Source organism: Crocuta crocuta, unplaced genomic scaffold (assembly GCF_008692635.1).
Source record: "Crocuta crocuta isolate KB4526 unplaced genomic scaffold, BGI_CrCroc_1.0 scaffold369, whole genome shotgun sequence".
NCBI lineage: Eukaryota > Metazoa > Chordata > Mammalia > Carnivora > Hyaenidae > Crocuta > Crocuta crocuta.
Genome location: NW_027529441.1, coordinates 2366834 through 2384371, shown reverse-complemented (window position 1 = coordinate 2384371; position 17538 = coordinate 2366834). Strand labels below are relative to the sequence as shown.

The following is a 17538-nucleotide window of genomic DNA, read 5'->3' as shown; positions in this document are numbered from 1 at the left end:
GCAGCAATGATGCAGCTGTGGTTGAAATGAAAATAATATGGTACAGAACCGCACAGCAAAGATGACGGCATAATACGAAGAGAAAATGGAGTGATGATCATGAAACATCACATGAGTGCGTAATCTATTACAATTCCACCGTATGTACTCACATGCACAGTGTACGATGGTGTAATAAAAGCAACTTGCTGTCATTTTTTCCAGTCAAGATCAGATCTTTGAGTGACAAATTCCTGCTTCTAGAGATATCTATAAAGTAGTATTGTTTTTGATGAGATAATCCTTAACATATCCTTAAAATCCCAAAGCCTTTGGTAAGGTGTATGGAAGTGCAAGCATGTGACACCTTTGTCATTAACTCACAAAATGGATATGTTGAAAGTCAAATGACCACATGCCATCAAGCGATTTCTCCAGGCTATGAGTGCCTGATAGGAAGAACTTGGTGTTTCCTGTGTTCAAAGTATGGAATGTCTCCTCTGGTCCTTGCACATCAACGTGAGACATGTATTTTTGAAAATTTACACTCCAGTTTTATTTCATAAAAAAGTTGATGTAGTTTAAATAAGCAATATTTAAATTTTTTCTACTTGATTTGGAAACTAGACAGGTAAATTTAGATCCTAAATGTAAATTACTGGCCTACAAGATATACACCTCTAAAAAAAAAAGTAGTAGTTTTTGTACAATTTCTTGTCTCTTTTATGCGTGTGTTTATAGAATTTGAATTTCATTTTCATTTTCTTATGGTACTAAATATTCACATCACTGATGTTAATTTGCTTTCAAATTGTAAGTTGTGGCTTCAGTGAATTGAGAGGAGGATCATGCCACACAAAGAAAAACTTCAAAAATATTTTTTATGAATTATACTTACAAAAATGTGTCAATTAGTACATCACAAATGAAATTTAATGTTTTTATAGCATTTTGTGATGGGAAATTTTTCTCTTGCTACTAGATGAACTGCATATTTTATAGTGTCATGTGATACCTGGTATAGGGGTCTTGCAGATTTTGCTCAGGTATTTATTTCAATGAAAGAAAAAAAATTTTTTTTGCACAGGATATTTCTAATTTCAGGAAGATCACTAAAATAGAAAGAAGAGAAGGAAAGAAGGAAGTGCCAAGGACTTTAGATATACTATTCCACACAAATCTTACAGCAACCTTATAAGGAAGGAATTATTAGGTCCATTATATAGATAGAGAAATTTACTATTAGAGATATTAAGTAATTTGCCCTGGAAATGTGGTTAGTAAGAGCTTGCATTTGAACTCAGTCCATCTTACTTCCCAGACTCAACTGCTTTCATTTGATGTCAACACCTTAATTTTTTTAAATTACTTTAAAAGCTTTTGTAGATTCTTTTCTCATAAATACATGTTATGAAATTGCAATATTTCTGTTTTATTTGAACTCACAAGTTCAAGTGTGGCTCACATAGGAGACACAATGAGGAAGGAACTTGGTGGAACCCTCTCTTTCCTGTATTGGGTAGAGGGGTAGTCACAGTTCTTACCTTGACAATATGTTTTAATTATGTTTCTCTTCAAAAACACAATCTTCCTTCAACTTTTGTATTGGTTTAAAATACAGCAAATGTCTATTCCTTTGATTAACCCCAGGTATTTATTTTTTGCTGTCCTCATGAAAGTAAAACTATATATAGTTTTATGAGTGGTCTGGTTTCTCTGTCTTTGGTCACAAACAATGATTTCTTTTTGATTCTTGCTTTGTTTCCAATTGTCAAAAAGAAAATGGCATGATATTGGGGCTGACCTTTCTGCTTCCAAGTTTTTGCTGTAGTCAGAAGGAAAGATGACCTTTAAGGTCCTTACCAACCATGAGCTCAAGCAAACCATACACTCTTGTATCCACAGGAAATGAAAATGTGAAGGTCATCTCTCAGCACAGAGTGGCATACGAGGATTTCCTATTCATTCATTGATTTGCCTTTCATACTTTCAGAATTAAAGATATATATATATATATATAAAATAAAGATTGAGCTTCTGAATTAGGATAAAAATTTAAGTAGCTTTCCAAAGCTTCTATTTGTGTACTTGGTTTCCATGAACACCCTTGTGTTCAAAAAGCCATAGAAAAATTATGTTTAAGCATGGAAGTTTACATTTCTAAACTAATTTCTTTAGAATGTAGCAGAAATATTGATGACCATGACCTTGCTCAGGAGGCAGGGAAATCAGGAGAAGGATGGATTTCCCAGCAGTATCCTCTGGTGTCTGGCAGACTGGAAATTCCCCTGTAGCATGCATCCGGAGTGCTCCAATTTTTCTCTGGTGGATGGAATTCATGTTTTCAATGGATATGCATACATGACCATGAATTATAGTTGTGATTTGGCCCCTGGTCTCAGAATGCTGGAGTTGAAATTTCAGCTGTGCTGCCTAGTAGCTGGATTACACTGGGCAAGATGTTTATTTTCTCTTTGATTCAGCTTCCTTATCTGTACAATGGAAACAGTAGTAGAATCCTTTTCATGGAGGTATTTTGTGAACCATAGAATGTGTACATGTAAACCAGCACAATGCCTGGCACAGGATAAATCTCTCTATTTCTTTAAAATAATGTGGTATAGGGGCGCCTGGGTGGCTCAGTTGGTTAAGCTCTAACTTTGGCTCAGGTAATGATCTTGCAGTGAGTTCAAGCCCTGCATTGGTCGGTTCTGTGCTGACAGCTCAGAGCCTGGAGCCTGCTTTGGATTCTGTTTCTCCCTCTTTCTCTGCCCCTCCCCTGCTCACACTCTGTCTTTCTCTGTCTCAAAAATAAATAATAATAGGGGCATCTGGGTGGTTCTGTCGGTGAGGCATCCGACTTCAGCTCAGGTCATGATCTCGGGGCTTGTGAGTTCCAGCCCCACATAGGGCTCTGTGCTGACAGCTCAGAGCATGGAGCCTGCTTTAGATTCTGTTTCTCCCTCTCTCTCTGCCCCTCCCCTGCTCACAGTCTGTTTGTCTGTCTGTCTGTCTCTCTTGAAAATAAACATTAATAAAAAATGAATAAAATAACATTGTATAGGGGCGCCCGGGTGGTTCAGTCGGTTAAGTGTCTGACTCTTGGTTTTGGCTCAGGTCATGATCTCATGATTTCATGAGTTCAAGCCCCAAGTTGGGCTCTCTGCTGGCAGCACAGAATCTGCTTGGGTTTCTCTCTCTTTCTCTGTGTCTCTCAAAATAAATAACCTTAAAAAATAACGTTGTATATATTATTGAAAATATTTTAAGTTTATGGAACTCACTGATATGTATTTTGGGTTTTTTGTTTTTTTTGGATGGAAGAGAGAAATAGTGAAAGGTTGATGCTCCTTTATTATCCATTGTATCCCCTTCTATGCACCAATTCCTTGTTTCTACTAGTGTTTTGTTAAAGTACTTTCTATTCATGTTTAATACATAGATTTTTGAATGCTTATTTTATTTGTTTCAGCCAGCTCATAACATGTTTTAATGTTTATGTAGTAATAGGCTTTATGACACCTTGCATCTTGCTGCTGAAGGATAGGTGCTCAAGCATAGGAAAGAAATCAACATTAGCCACAGTTCTTTGCCATTTAAAAAAAAAAAATCTCTATGCGTCTGAACCGATTTACAGTGAGTCACTATGATAAGAAGTCTGATAGGAAAACTCACTTATGAACAGATCTGTGGTAATAAACTACGTTAGTGCCACTTATGTCATTCTCAATGCTGTCCAAAGATAATGATGTGTGTGTGCGCAGGGATCACATGTGTGTGCGCATGCACCCACATGTGCATGTGATTCTCTTGTAGAGGAAAGGAAAGTGAGAAACAAGTTCGTCTACTAGAAATGGTGAGTGAAACTGCAGCCAGCACTGTAGCTCTCCCAGTTCTAGAAGGAGAAAAGGATTTGCTTCTTTTTTTTTTTTAAATGTCTATTTAATTTTGAGAGAGAGATACAGACTGGCAGACAGACAATGAGCAGGGGAGGGGCAGAGAGAGAGGGAGACACAGAATCTGAAGCAGGCTCCAGGCTCTGAGCTGTCAGCATAGAGACCGCCTTGGGGCTGGAACTCACAAGCCCCGAGATCGTGACCTGAGCCAAAGTCAGATGCCTAAGGACTCAGCCACCCAGGCGCCCCGATATGCTTATTTCTTTTTTTTTCTATTTTTTAAATGTTTATTTATTTTTGAGAGACAGAGAGAGACAGAGTATGAGCAGGGGAAGAGCACAGAGAGATAGGGGGAGAGATACACAGAATCCAAAGCAGGCTGAGCTGTCAGCACAGAGCCCAACGGGGGGCTCAAAGTCAGACTGAGATCATGACCTGAACTGAAGTCGGAGGCTTAACTGACAGCCACCCAGGGGGCTCTGATTTGCTCATTTCTGTTGCTGAAAGCCATTCCTGTTCTCCATTCCTTTTATGCCTGTGATGTGACCCTAGCCGGCCCACCCCTGCCCTTCTCTTCCTGCCTTCTTTTGCTTTCTTTTACCTTCTTCTTTGGCTTGATTTTTTTTTTAAATAATTGCTGACAGCATGGTACCTCCTTTGGATTAATCCTTAATATTTGGTTTCTTGGTACTAGTGTGTGAACCTGAACGTAAATTATTCTTCTCCCCTGACACCTTTATCCTTATATTTCAAATATTCCCCTGGAAGGGATGGGAGAAGCTAAATGAGTTCTTGTTTTGTACCTAAAATTAACTGCCTCACACACAAAAAAATAGTCTAGGGGTGGAAAGTGATTTCTTTTAAGTTATAGGAAGAGCTGTGTGCTAAAATTTGATTTGAGTTTACAATATTAAAAGGACCCAGGCTAAGCTAACTGGGATTGGCTTTCATACTGGTTGCAAATGTGGCATCAGATTGTGAATGTCAGACTGATTTCTCATTGCATATTTATCATTTATGCATTCTGTGCTTTTATTCATTGGTACATTTAGAAGAGCTCGGAGTGCATACCTTTATACCTTAAATTTTGTGCAGGTTTCTCTCTTTACTTTATCAGGCTCCTTATGTAAACACACTTGAAGTGTATTAGACATTGTCTAATAAATTTTCATATTATGTGTTGAAGAAAGATACGGGTAATATTTTGTGTCATTTTATAGACGTAAAATCCTTCATTTTATATAGATCTGCTTTAACTTGAAAGCAAGCTCTAATCTGAAGCCTTTTTGTAAAGACTATTTTTAGTAAAACAGAAGGAATTTTAACGAAATATAGAAATCACGGAACGGGTTACTGAGAAATGATGAGATTATCATTGCTGCTACGTTCTTGGTTTGGTCGAATTACTATCATAGTCTGGAGGCAGTGTCTCAATGATTTTTTTTTTTTCTTTTTAACAAGATGGTCTAAGCATTCACATCCTTAACGTTTTTAAACTCTGAGATTCAATATGGGAGCAAACCTAAAATGTTCCAAATGTCAGGAAACTTTTTAAGGAATAAGGACAGAATCCTATTCATACATTTACTACCTTAAGACTTTGGAAAGTCTGGTCGCCTCTCTGCATAAAGGTTTTATGTCTTCACAGGATAATTGGGGATCTAAGAGCAGAGATCAAGCTTCAGGGATCCCCCACTAATTATGTTAAGGAAGGGGGAGGGAGATTGTTGGACAAGCTACCTGTACACCATCTTTGTGTGAAGTTCTTCCATCCCAGAACTCAGAATTTGGCTACCATTTGCTCTAGTTTTATCAGTTTTCTGGGTTCATTCAGAATCCCTGGGCCATCTCTCATGAAGCCATCCTTGAATTTAAAAAATAATGTATCTGAGAGGTTGGGAGTCAGCCATCATATTAGCTTTTAGAATAGCGGTTGTGATTAACTGCACCTGAAAGCTAACAAGAAAGCTGATTCTCATTCTGGAGTCTTTGTTTTAATGCCATGTTTTCACCATCTCTGTCCTTTCCTTCTCATCTCCTCTATTTTATCTTTTTTTGCCCCCACACTTGGAACGTGGTGCCAACACCTTTGCTCTCTCAGATCCTAGATGTAAGCTAATTCTCTGCATGAATGCATAGCCCAGAGTTTCTTGTTTTCCAATATGAACCCCTTCGAACCATAAACATACACCTATGGGGGACACAGGGTTACTCAATGACACCAGATACACGAGAATCATCTTTCTAGGGCTCATTTTTATTTAAAGGTTTTATTTAGAAAAACTTTTCTTCCATTNAAACTCTTGGGGGGGTGTATTAGGTCATTCTCCTCTAACATTAAGAATAATTTCATGGAAAACTTTGAAAAGTGAGGTTAACATGAAGCAATGTTCTATTTTGATATTAATCCAAGTGCTTTTCCAAATCTTCTGAATCTGAACCCTTTTTCCTCACTTTGAAAGTTATCACAAGAGCTTTTATATGCCTTACCCTCAGGGTAGGGATGACATAGAAAGAAAAAAAAAGAAAAATTTGCAGCTTTGGGTTCTTAAATAGATTTTTGTGAATCTATAGAAGCCACTGCAGTCTTTGAAGCTATTAATTATAACAGCCAGGTGTTTGAAAGAAGGAAAAAGAAGGCACTTTGAATTGTAAAAGTTTGCCTTCGAGCCTTCCAGGGTCCAGCCCCTGGGACTGCAGATGGGGTATGAAGCTAGGACTGTTCTGCATCTGTTTTCAGGGAGAACCATCCAGCCAGAGGCTGCGAGAGCCTAGGTACTGAGGAATACCAGAGAAGGGGCCCCTCACTGGCAACTTTTGGTGTCAAACTCCCATGGTATGAGATAAGGCAAATAGATGTGGGGACAGATTAATAGATGAAGGGACCTGAAAACACAAGGAAATTGTGCCCACCCTCTGTCCCATATTCAGAGGAAGCAGGAATATCATCAGAGCTGATCAGGCCTGTTGGAGACCGTCTCCGATGGCCTCTGAAGGGTGCTCCAGAGCAGCTGAAACTTTCCTCTGCTCCAGGAGCACATGAAAGTTGCTGATGAGTTTGGAGAGATGGCTGCAAATTGGCCCACCCAAGCATTATGACTAGATACCAGAAAGTTGTTTCTGCCATGAGGATAAACTTCAGGTGGGCTGGACATATCTGAGATGAGCAACCCTCCTTGCTTAAAAATGGCAGAAATGTGGTTTTGCATGTCAATCCAAAGTACCCACAATGCCTTTCTCCTGTCTGGAGTCACTGTCAGAGGCCACCATGACTTTCTTCTCTGGCTTTCTGGCTTCTTTCTGGTTTCCCTACATCTCCCAAGTCTGCCTCAGTCCCTTGTGCAAGCTTAGAACCTGCACACATCCTCTGATATTGGACTCATATGTACCTAAGCAGGCCTCCATGCTGAAGGCCTGAGAAGATCCTATGAGGACTGACTTTCCATTTCCACATGTAGAAGAGAACCAGCCTATTCTTTCCACAACTCAGAGGCTGAGTTAGGGCCATAAATATGAACTTCCAAGAAATTCTTTGCATGGCCCTTCTCATATAGAGAATGGCCTTGGCCTTGAGGTAAATTGAACCTGATGGGGGGTTTTAGAGGTCCATAGTCTATATGTGCACTACCATGAAGTCCTTGTGGTACTAGCTTATGCCCACATGCAGTGGACATACATTTTTTCTCAAACTATAAACATAAGTGTGCAAGAAAATCATAAAAAAATAACAGATTCCACCTTAGCTTAGAGGTCCCCATCTACTAGTGGATGTTGTCAACTCAAGATAAGTCACTCTTGGTTTAAAACTAAGTTTCTTTTGGTTAATGGCTCAGTTATATGAACTTCTCCCTCCTCCTTTTTCCTTCTCTTCTTTCCCAGGTGCCACTGGGCTTAGGAGAATTTAATAGAGGGCTTGGGAATTGGTGATGGTGGTAGCAGCTGGTCCATGGCCACTCTCTGTTCTTTGGTTTTCGCTGGGGTTGGCATCCTAGGAGGCCATGGGTACTGTATTCTCTCAGCTGAATCCTCTGAGTGTTTGTGGCCCCACTATGGTCTTCATGTCAGGTCTACACATGTAGTCTTTTCTACTCCCACCTCAACTCTTTCAGTCCACTGGTTCTCTCAGCCCTTCTGCAAGGCTCTTCATTGAGAAGGACCATGGAATTTTCACTTCTTTCCTTGAGATGCACTGGGACTGAGCAGGACTCCATGAAGCTGTTCATAGGTTCATGGCCTACATATGTTTATTGCAGCATTCTGGAGACAGTTAAATGTAAGATTTCTCTCAAGTTTTTCCATCTCCTGGGCTACACCCAGTGAACCCCAAAATGGCATTGTCTGTTCACGATCTTCCAGAACTTTTCTGAGGTTTCTATTTTCCTGTACTCAAGTTGAGACTTGGCTCATAGATGGCCATGAAGCCTTCTCTCAGGGATTCTGGTACCACTAAGCTTTAATTACTTCCCTCCCATTCTTCCCTTCTTTCCTAGTAGACAAAAGCTGGTCGGGGATAGGAACATGAGGAAGGAAATCACCATTTTATGTATTTCCAAAACCTGGGGCCTCCAGGTTTTGGCTTTTGTTAATCAGAGATAAACTTTTTGAATAACAGCAACTAACCTATTCAACAAAACACCTGGTTCTTAAGACTGAAAGCCATGGTTTTCAAGATTTTTGTCTATACTACAAATCAGTAAAATCTACTTAAGACTCAAAAGCTAGGAGTTTGATTTATCTCTGATTGGAAGAAGTAGAAATCTTGATACTTAAGGGTAGAGGAGGATAGGCATAAAAGCAATAGAAAGTAAAAGCACATCAATCTCTTTCTTTGTTTCCCTTTGTCTTTCTTTAGCAGAATTACTGAAGTTCCACCTACAGAATAGTTTTCCCCATGCTCTCCAGTCCCATTGAGGTCCCCTCTCTTGAACTGTGATTGAGAATTTAACCCATTCCACAGCTATGAATAACTTCTAAACACATGTCTTGCTTTACTTGTTGGTTTGTTTTATTTTGTTTTTGTTTTACCTACTCTGTAGGCTCATCAAAGTCAAGAATGATTCTACTTTTGTAGCCTTCCCTGTGTTTATAACACTTTGCTTATGATTGGATGATAACTTTTTCACTCTTTGATGCCATTGTGACTATTTTTCTCTTTATCCAGGAAAAGGTAATTCTATTTATGGCAATAAAAATTGAATATGTTCAAGGTAACTACACAATCATGTTTATATTTGTATTTTGGTATTTGGCNTCCTGCTTCTCATTATTTCCCTCCCACTTTCTAACAAACTTAAAAAAATACTATGAATACTATGGTTGCATAGAACTTTAAATATCACCGCTTTAGGGTACTTGGGTGGCTTAGTCATTTATGGGTCTGGCTCTTGATTTTGGCTCAGGTCATGATCTCACGGTTTGTGGGTTTGAGCCCCACATTGAGCTCTGTGCTGGCAGTGCGGAGCCTGGTTGAGATTGATTCTCTCTTTCCCTCTCTTTGCCCCTCCCCCGCTTGTGTTCTCTGTCTCTTTCTCAAAATAAATAAAATTTAAAAAGTATTATCCCTTCATTTAACACATGGGGAGACAGAGAATAAGAGAAGGACAGTGACTTGCCCAGAGTCACATAGCCATTCAGCAGCAGCACAGGGACCTGAATTCGTGGCCTGTGACTCCCAGGTCATGTTTCCATTGGGCCATTTACACCTTTTAGAATTTGTTTGGTTTAGAAGACGCTTCCATTGTACACTGGAAAAGTTATTTCTAAATGAATGTTCATTGCTTCCTAGCCTCTCTGTGAATTAATGAATGTTTGGGTTTCCAGGCAAAGGAAAACCTCTTTGTACACTTACAGAAATAACCTGATTTAGATTTCTCCAAATCACTTGCTAAATAATGTGATCACACTACAGAAGAAATGAAGTTGAGAACACATGGAGGCATCTGATAATGTGCCAGGTGATACTTAGGCCTTAAGATAAATGCAAAGTTAGGGTAGGTTACCTGTGGACAGTGGTTTCTTAGTTCCTCTGGTTGGTAAGGACTAAGTGATCAGGGCAACATTCTTTTTTTTAAAGTGGAAAAAATCTGAATATTTAAAGTCTAAACACTTCAGTTAAAAAATTGGGCAGAAAGAAAATTCTGGTTTTGCTTATTTAAGCTTAGTAGTTACAGAAGCAACAGTAACTTCATTACATCACTCAGGTCTTACTCATTATTTTTGTGTGTATCTGGAGGTGTACATTGAAACACAGAGATATGATGGTGTTGTGCAAATTGGCCAATTAGCCCCATTGGGTTGATGACTACAAAGCTCAGATCCCTCAGTGTGTATAACCACATAGAACATTTGGGTTTCTATCATCCAAATGTTCTTATCTGGGCAAATAGAATTTCTCTGAAAACTTAAAGGAGAATCCCATTTTCCATGATATCAGTCTCTATGGAGAGGATTTTGAAAGTAAAAATGATTTTAATATGCTTGTGCATCTGGACATAAAATTCCATAACTGTGGGAAGCATAATGAGATGGTTCCTAAAGGCAAGTTAAAACTGCAGCATCAAGCACAAATTTTTCATTATCTGTAAGAGTTAATTAATAATGCCATTTGGCACAGTCAGATGTGCAGAAAATAGTCTGAGAAATAGGAATGCTTTGCTTTCCTTTTGCTTTTCAAGGCTGTTCAGGCTACTTTTAAGTTGCTTATTGGGAAATAGACCTTATAGTATAAAGGGTCATGAGCTTGGAAACTAATTGGGATTCATTGTTTTACTGCTTTGCCATGGATGGCTCATATAGAATATAATATAATGCTAGTCAAATGTAGTGAGGTATTTGGAAATAATTTTGAGGAAGGATAGGTTTATAACTATATGATCCAGCTGACTTTCCTAAGGGCATGATCTCTACCCACTGTGTGTCCTCAGGTAGTTACAGTTTTACTGGAAAACTCTAAAATAATTCATCTAATTTTAGTCTAAGACAAAATAAACTATTTTTTTCCTTATTGCAATGGGTTATAAACGGGCTTGTCAGGAACTGGATTAGACAACGTTATGTGCTCCATAGTTGTCGATGCACTGTTCAATCTTTTCAAATACATTTCTGCTCTCTTTCTAACTTTAAATAGTATTCCTCAAAGTATAAGCCACAGATAACCTGCCAATGTTAATAAAATCTCACTCTCACCACTTAACTTGAAGTCAAATTGCTGTGTTCCATCTAGCTTTAAAGAAAACTCATGCTTACCAACAGTTTTAAAGTAAAACAGCTGTATTTAAGATTGTGGGGGGCAGGAAACTCATGTAAGGAAAGCTATTTTTTAAAAACCCCTTGTACTGAAGATAGTTTTAATAAAAATTCATGTACATGACCTCATTTTGGAGAAAACTGCTATATTGAAACTAATATTTTTAATGAAAACTCTTGTGCATGACTAATTTTTAGCATTCACTTTCAGATTTTGGTAAAAAATTGCCAATTCCTGGATTACACTCACTGAGAAACAATCTATAGAGGTAAAACCTATAATCTGTATTTTAAATAATTTCCCCCAGGTAATTCTGAGGTACACCAAAGTCTGAGAACTAATGACAAAAAAAAAATAGTGATTGGAAATATTTTTTTTGTGTTCAAGCTTCTCATTTTCTAAATTTCACTTAAAATGCAATGGCCCCTGGTAGGGTCTCTGTGGTTTCAGCAGTCATTTACTTGATGTCAATAATTGGTTGTCCGGGGCATGTATAACAGGAAAAAGAAGTGTAAGGAGCTTCAGTTTCTGAAATGAATAGAAGTTCTTCAAGGGAAAAAAGGGCACAGAGACCAATTAAACTACCTAGTTGGTCATTTTGAGTAGGTCTAGCACCCGTAACTAAACATGAAGTTTATTAATTGAATATAATGAACTTTTTATCTCAAAGATGTATAGTATCTTTCTGAATTCTCTATAGAAATGGCCTATTGAATATTGAATGCCAGATATGTGCAATATATTGCAATATATTGGTTTAGGATTAGTGGTTGTACCTCTGGAATCAATCAATAGACACAAATGAGTTATTGGATGCCGATCACACACAGAAGATTATGCTTTAGATCACTACAGCATAATAGAATCACTGGCTACCTTAGAAAACTATTGTCCTGCTCCCATTCCAGACTAACCAAATTAGAATTTCTAGAGATGAGGTTCATAATTTCTACTAGACCCTCATGTATTGCCAGTTTGGGTCCTTCTCCGGGGTTCAATGAACTTGTCCTTGATTTTTAATGCTTGTGTGAGGAAAAGTGGTTTTAGAGAGAGTCTGAGCCTGTAAATTGGAAAACCTCTTTTCCAAATGGACTCTATGTTAAATTGCACTTACTGGCCACATGACCCGATGGTAATACCCAATTTTGCTATAAGGAACTAACACCTATTAACCAATGTCTGTTAACAGGATGCTTATAAATGATCTTATTTTCTATGCCATTATATAATTTCATTTACTTCTCAAAGCAAATATAGGTCAACAAATGATCTTCATTTTACAAATGAGGAAACTAAGACTCAGAGAAATTAAAACCTACCCTCAATTATCAATACCATTGTTTAGTGAATGGCAACTATGTGCCAGGCATGGTTAACATGTTTTGTACAATAACACTGGATGAGATACATATCATCGAGCCAGCGTTCCCTGAATATGATCTGTAGAACAATGGTCTGTCAAGATGCTTTGGGGAAAAGCAGATTCTGTTCTCTAATAAGTTTGGGAATACTGAGTACTTTTCAGTCTTGTTGAAACTTCCCAGTGTGTCATAACATATTAAACACACAGAGATATCATGCCGTAAGGGAAAGTTTCATGGGTAGTGTTCCATGGGTTCTTGACTGGGAACATCTAATTTGAATAACATTTGCCAATGGGGCCTTATGACCGAGAAATTATGTCCTAGTATTACCTACCTACCAAGGCTCTGAAAAATGCAGTCACTTGTCTGCTGTCATTCAGCATGTGGCTGTACTGGAATCTGCACTTAAGTTTGGTTGATTTTGAAAATTCTCTTATGATTCTAAATTCTAAGACTCCAGGCTGCTGACTGCCTATCTCTCTGTTAGTAAAGTGGAAATAAAATTGTTGAATGGATTAAATGTAATGCTGTATCATTTCAAAACATTTTGAAAACTGTGAAATAAGATATAAATATCAGAAATAGGTAATATACAGCTTAAAGTGGCACACAAATATTAATTTTATCCAAAACTCTGAATTAGACTTTTGAAGGAGAGTCATCTGCAGAAAAGCAGATGTAGTTATTGCTAACCTCTTGATCATCTAAACTTCATCAATCACCCTTGAACTTTTTTGGTAGCATCTTTGATTTATTAAATAGTCCTTGGGAAGATAAACTTATGTAATTTGTGGTTTCCACATACAGAATCAATAAATTCTGAATAAGAAAATACCCCAATGTGTGACTCTATTGATTATGAACATGTAAACTTTGACCTAGGACAAAGTATGTTGCTGTCACTTCAATAACAGTAAATAAATATTAGTGTAATTTAGAGATATTTTCTTAAAAGCACGTTAGCAAGACTGAGAAAATCAGGGCAAGAGTCAACTTTCCTAAACATGCATTACTGGAGAAGTACAGTGTTGACTGGAGAGACCTGTGGTTCAAAAATTGGAACCCATTTAAAGCTAAGCAAAGAGAAGGCAAAACGTTACATGATTGCACAGATGGCTTATCTTTACTTCTGAGAAATATGTTTTGGGGGCTAACTTCACAAGTCAAAAGGTAATCCCATTAAGGAGAACAAAGAACAACTGATCCCATGCTGAGGGAAGATGAAAGGCATCTTCAATTCCCCTACTCACTGTGAAGAAAAGAAGCTCAGAGGGCCAGCAGATATCCTTCATCACAACAAATTTGGTATGCAATTGGTTTTCTATGTCACCAAGCTGAGTTAGACTAGAAATTATTTACAGCATTTTGAATGCAGGTGGAAAATAAATCTAGAGATCTGTAACTAATGTGTATGGAAATTCCTTCCTCTATTTATTTTCTCCTCCTTGCCCTTCTCCCCAGTATACTTGCAGTGAATTGATAATGACAAAGGGTCCAGAGAAATGAGTGTGAAAGTGTTAATGCTCAAAAAAGATAGCTATGAGAAAAACCACTCTATCCTGGGTGAGTAGGAAGGGAATAAAATAACATCTTGTGAAAAAATGTTCATCAATACATAGAGTGAGTAAGTGGAACATAGAAGATGCTATGAGTTAGTTCCTAGTTTAGGACTTTGTCTGACACTTGCAAGAAATAGTCTGCAGCATGAAAAAAATCACAATTCCTTAGAGGCTCGAACATACTACTATCTGAATGTAAGGAGGGTTGTCAGGTATATGTTAGGTGAGAACTTGATGTTAATGAAGAAACATTTTCGACCATGTTGTGCCTTCCTGAGTGAAGTTCAGTGTAGCTAATGCTCTTCTGTGATGCCAGAGGGTCCACGTTGAGTTTCCATTTTCTGGATCATGTTTTTCAATTTTTAAAATCTAAGACACCTTGAGTCTTTGTGTAAATAATAGATTTTAAATAGTAGAATAAATTGCAGTTGAATGTCAACATTGTTATGGAATAACTGTCAAAAGTTAGGGTTTTGGGTAGTTTGAATATGTGGATCTACACAGAACAGAAGGGACAGGGAGAGGGAAAGAGGAGTTAAAAAAAAAAAAAGGCCCACAAAGATGAAAAGAATTCCACAATATTAGCATTTTGTTTTTATGCTTTGCACTGTTGAAAGTCTACATCTACTTTTTCATGAAGAAAGACTTGCTTATTTTTAATGCATGAATACAGAACTAAGGTAGCCATTCTCTTGATGGTATAGAAGATTCTGGAAAGTACACATATATTGAAGTTTATATGCCCCTAATACACCTCACTTTCAACACAGAATGCGCATCTGTTTTCAGTGCATTGAATTCAATGTCTAGAGTCCATGAGTTTTGCTACCTTAAAAGGATAAAGCATTATGGCTATTTATGCTTAATAGATACAGATATCATCAACACCACCAATTAGCAGAAACAATTTCTACTGGGCACACTTTTTTTTTTTTTAACTGATTACACAGTGTGAACTGAGGACTGTGTCCGAATCCCTCTCTCTTCTCGAATTAATTTACCACATTCTAAATCCGTAGATAAAGTGGTTCCAGAAGTGGAGTTGGTTGGATGGGTTTGTTTACACTTCAGTCCATAAAAGAAACAAAAAGCCTTGCATGCAAAAAGAAATGAGGAAAAAATATAGAAAAAAATGAATAAATCAGAAGCAAAAATGAGTGTTTAAATGAAAATTTAAATCAAATGAAGCTGGCAATTATGAGAAGCACATTAAAAGCATAACATATACAAGCTTTTATTTTTCAAATTAGTTGCATAAAACAAGACACCTCAAGAGCAAATTGAAAGTTAAAACAAAGCAGAACAGTCCATTTTCCCTTTTAAGTAAAGATAGTTTTCTCTAATAAAATCTAAGAAAGGGGTGTTTAATGTTCTCACAATTGCCTTGTAATTTTAGGACAATTTTCATGATAAAATCAGGTTATAATCAATCATCCCCAGCTTTGGGAGCTTAAGGAGAATTTCCACTTAAAGGAGGTGGGACTGGTGGAAATTATTCATGAGAACTGGCTACATAATTTGTGGGGCCCAATGGAAGTAAAACCCTTGTTTAAAAATGATTAGTGATTTCAAGACAGTGATAGCTGAGCATTAAACTAGCCATTATTAATAGTTTATAGTCTCAAAATTCTAACAATAATTTTAAATTGAATGGGTGGTCTAATGCACTACGATGGGCATGAGCTTTGTATTTTGTTGATTCTAGTATGCTTATGAAGGAATTATCTTTAATACCATCATCTTATACAGAATGGTAGAAGCTCCTGGTGTGATTTCTATCAAAAATAAAAGTGACAGGCAAAAATGATTGACTGTTGAAACCGACTATAATCCTAAATACAATTTGGAAAAATAAAGTCTCTAATATATTTCATTGCCATTCTGTATTATTTATCATATTCCTGGTCAAAAAACTGATGAATAACCCTTTTACTAATCATGTTTTGGGAGACGTAAATGCTCAGTTTCAAAATACTGCATTTATATCTTTATGTAAATTGATTTGCATTAGTACATGTGCTCGGCATCCATACTTCAAGAAAGGATGGTAACATTTCTCTCAAAGATCTTTTTATATCTTTTCTGATTTTGGATTTATTTCTTGCCTGCTTTATTGAGGATTTCTATCTTAAGAGCAAATAACTGTTCAAGAAATTAACTGGGTTTGGAATTTCTGCACTGCCATTCCAAATAGTGCTAATTGGATTTAGTATATAAGGCACTTCCTTCTTCTCATTAATAAATGATGGCACCGCAGTGCCAGCAGCACCTGGCAGGGAGTCAATAGCTCTTTGCTATAACTCAGAAATGGCTCTTCTGGGCATCTAATTCAATAGACTGTTACAAAAAGGGCAGGCATCTTTAAAACCCCCCAACTTAAGACAGATAACACAAACTAAAAACTACCTAATCCTAGAAAGAGATGACTCACCTGTTCAATATCATTGTTCTTCCGTGATTTGTATATAAATTCTCCAATGGCTACAAATACAGAAAGGACCAGTCCAGCAGCCAGAACAATGAAGATGCCCCCAATATTTTCTACTCCCAGAGCACTGGCCTCTTTGCTGTCTTCCTCTGGGCAGCCATTTCCCCGCCACCACTTTTCTTTCATCATATGCAGTTTGCCCTCTTCTTGTAGTTGAAGGATAGCAATAGTGATTTTATCCCGGTAAGGCGAGCCTGTAAGGAATTTCATTTGGATATTGGTCACCAGAAGGTTGAAGATATCAAGAAGGATTACTGTCTTAAAGGTAACTACTTTATGGCTGTTGGGAAATCCCAATCCACAATTTCATTGGCACCGGGCACGCAAGTTGAATTCTATATTTTGAAAGCTCAACATACTTGGAGAATGGATAGCTGATGTGTTGAGAGTCACTCCTGCCCAGGCTGTCTGTTCCTTTTAAATAAGGAAAAGCTGAGCTGGGGATTCTGTGACATACCTCTGCTTCTGGTGAGTTTTTCATAAAAGCTCTCCCCACGTTGGGGGATTTTGTTGTTCAGACTCTATCTTTTCTCAGTTGTTTAATATTGTGACAGTTTGGCTAGATGAACACCTGTGCCATCTCATCTTCTTCCTAGGGCAGCAGCTACACATCCCAGTCTTCCTTACAATTAATTCAGTATGGTGATGTGATCAGTTTCTAGCTATGAGGAACTGACGTGACATATGACTGTTTCCAGTCTTATCTCACATTCTCCCAACACGATTCTCTAGTTTCTCTCTCCTTTTTCCCAAATACACAGTAGGAAGGAAAGGACACCAAGTCACTAGGGGGAGTGGAACCACCAATTGGAAGGAGTTTGGGTCCCAGGATGGCCGCATGAAGCAGTCTCTCTTGCAATCCACACTGGACCCATGACAAGATCAAGAAACATTTACTGTGTAAGCTTTTTGAAAATAACAAGTGTTGGTTATAGCAATTAGTCCATACTGACTAATACACTTAGTAATATGTCATTAAGATTAGTTTTGTATACTTCAAAAGTTC

At 37.7% G+C, this 17538-nt stretch overlaps 1 protein-coding gene across 1 annotated transcript in view; it reads right to left on the bottom strand.

Annotated features, from left to right (window-relative positions):
- The window catches only part of GRIK1 (glutamate ionotropic receptor kainate type subunit 1), a 147125-nt gene that overhangs the window by 917 nt on the left and 128670 nt on the right, over positions 1-17538 (bottom strand). Inside the window, exon 16 of the mRNA XM_077760197.1 lies at positions 16476-16726. Coding sequence (XP_077616323.1) covers positions 16476-16726 — 251 coding nt within the window. The remainder of the gene's footprint in view (positions 1-16475; positions 16727-17538) is intronic.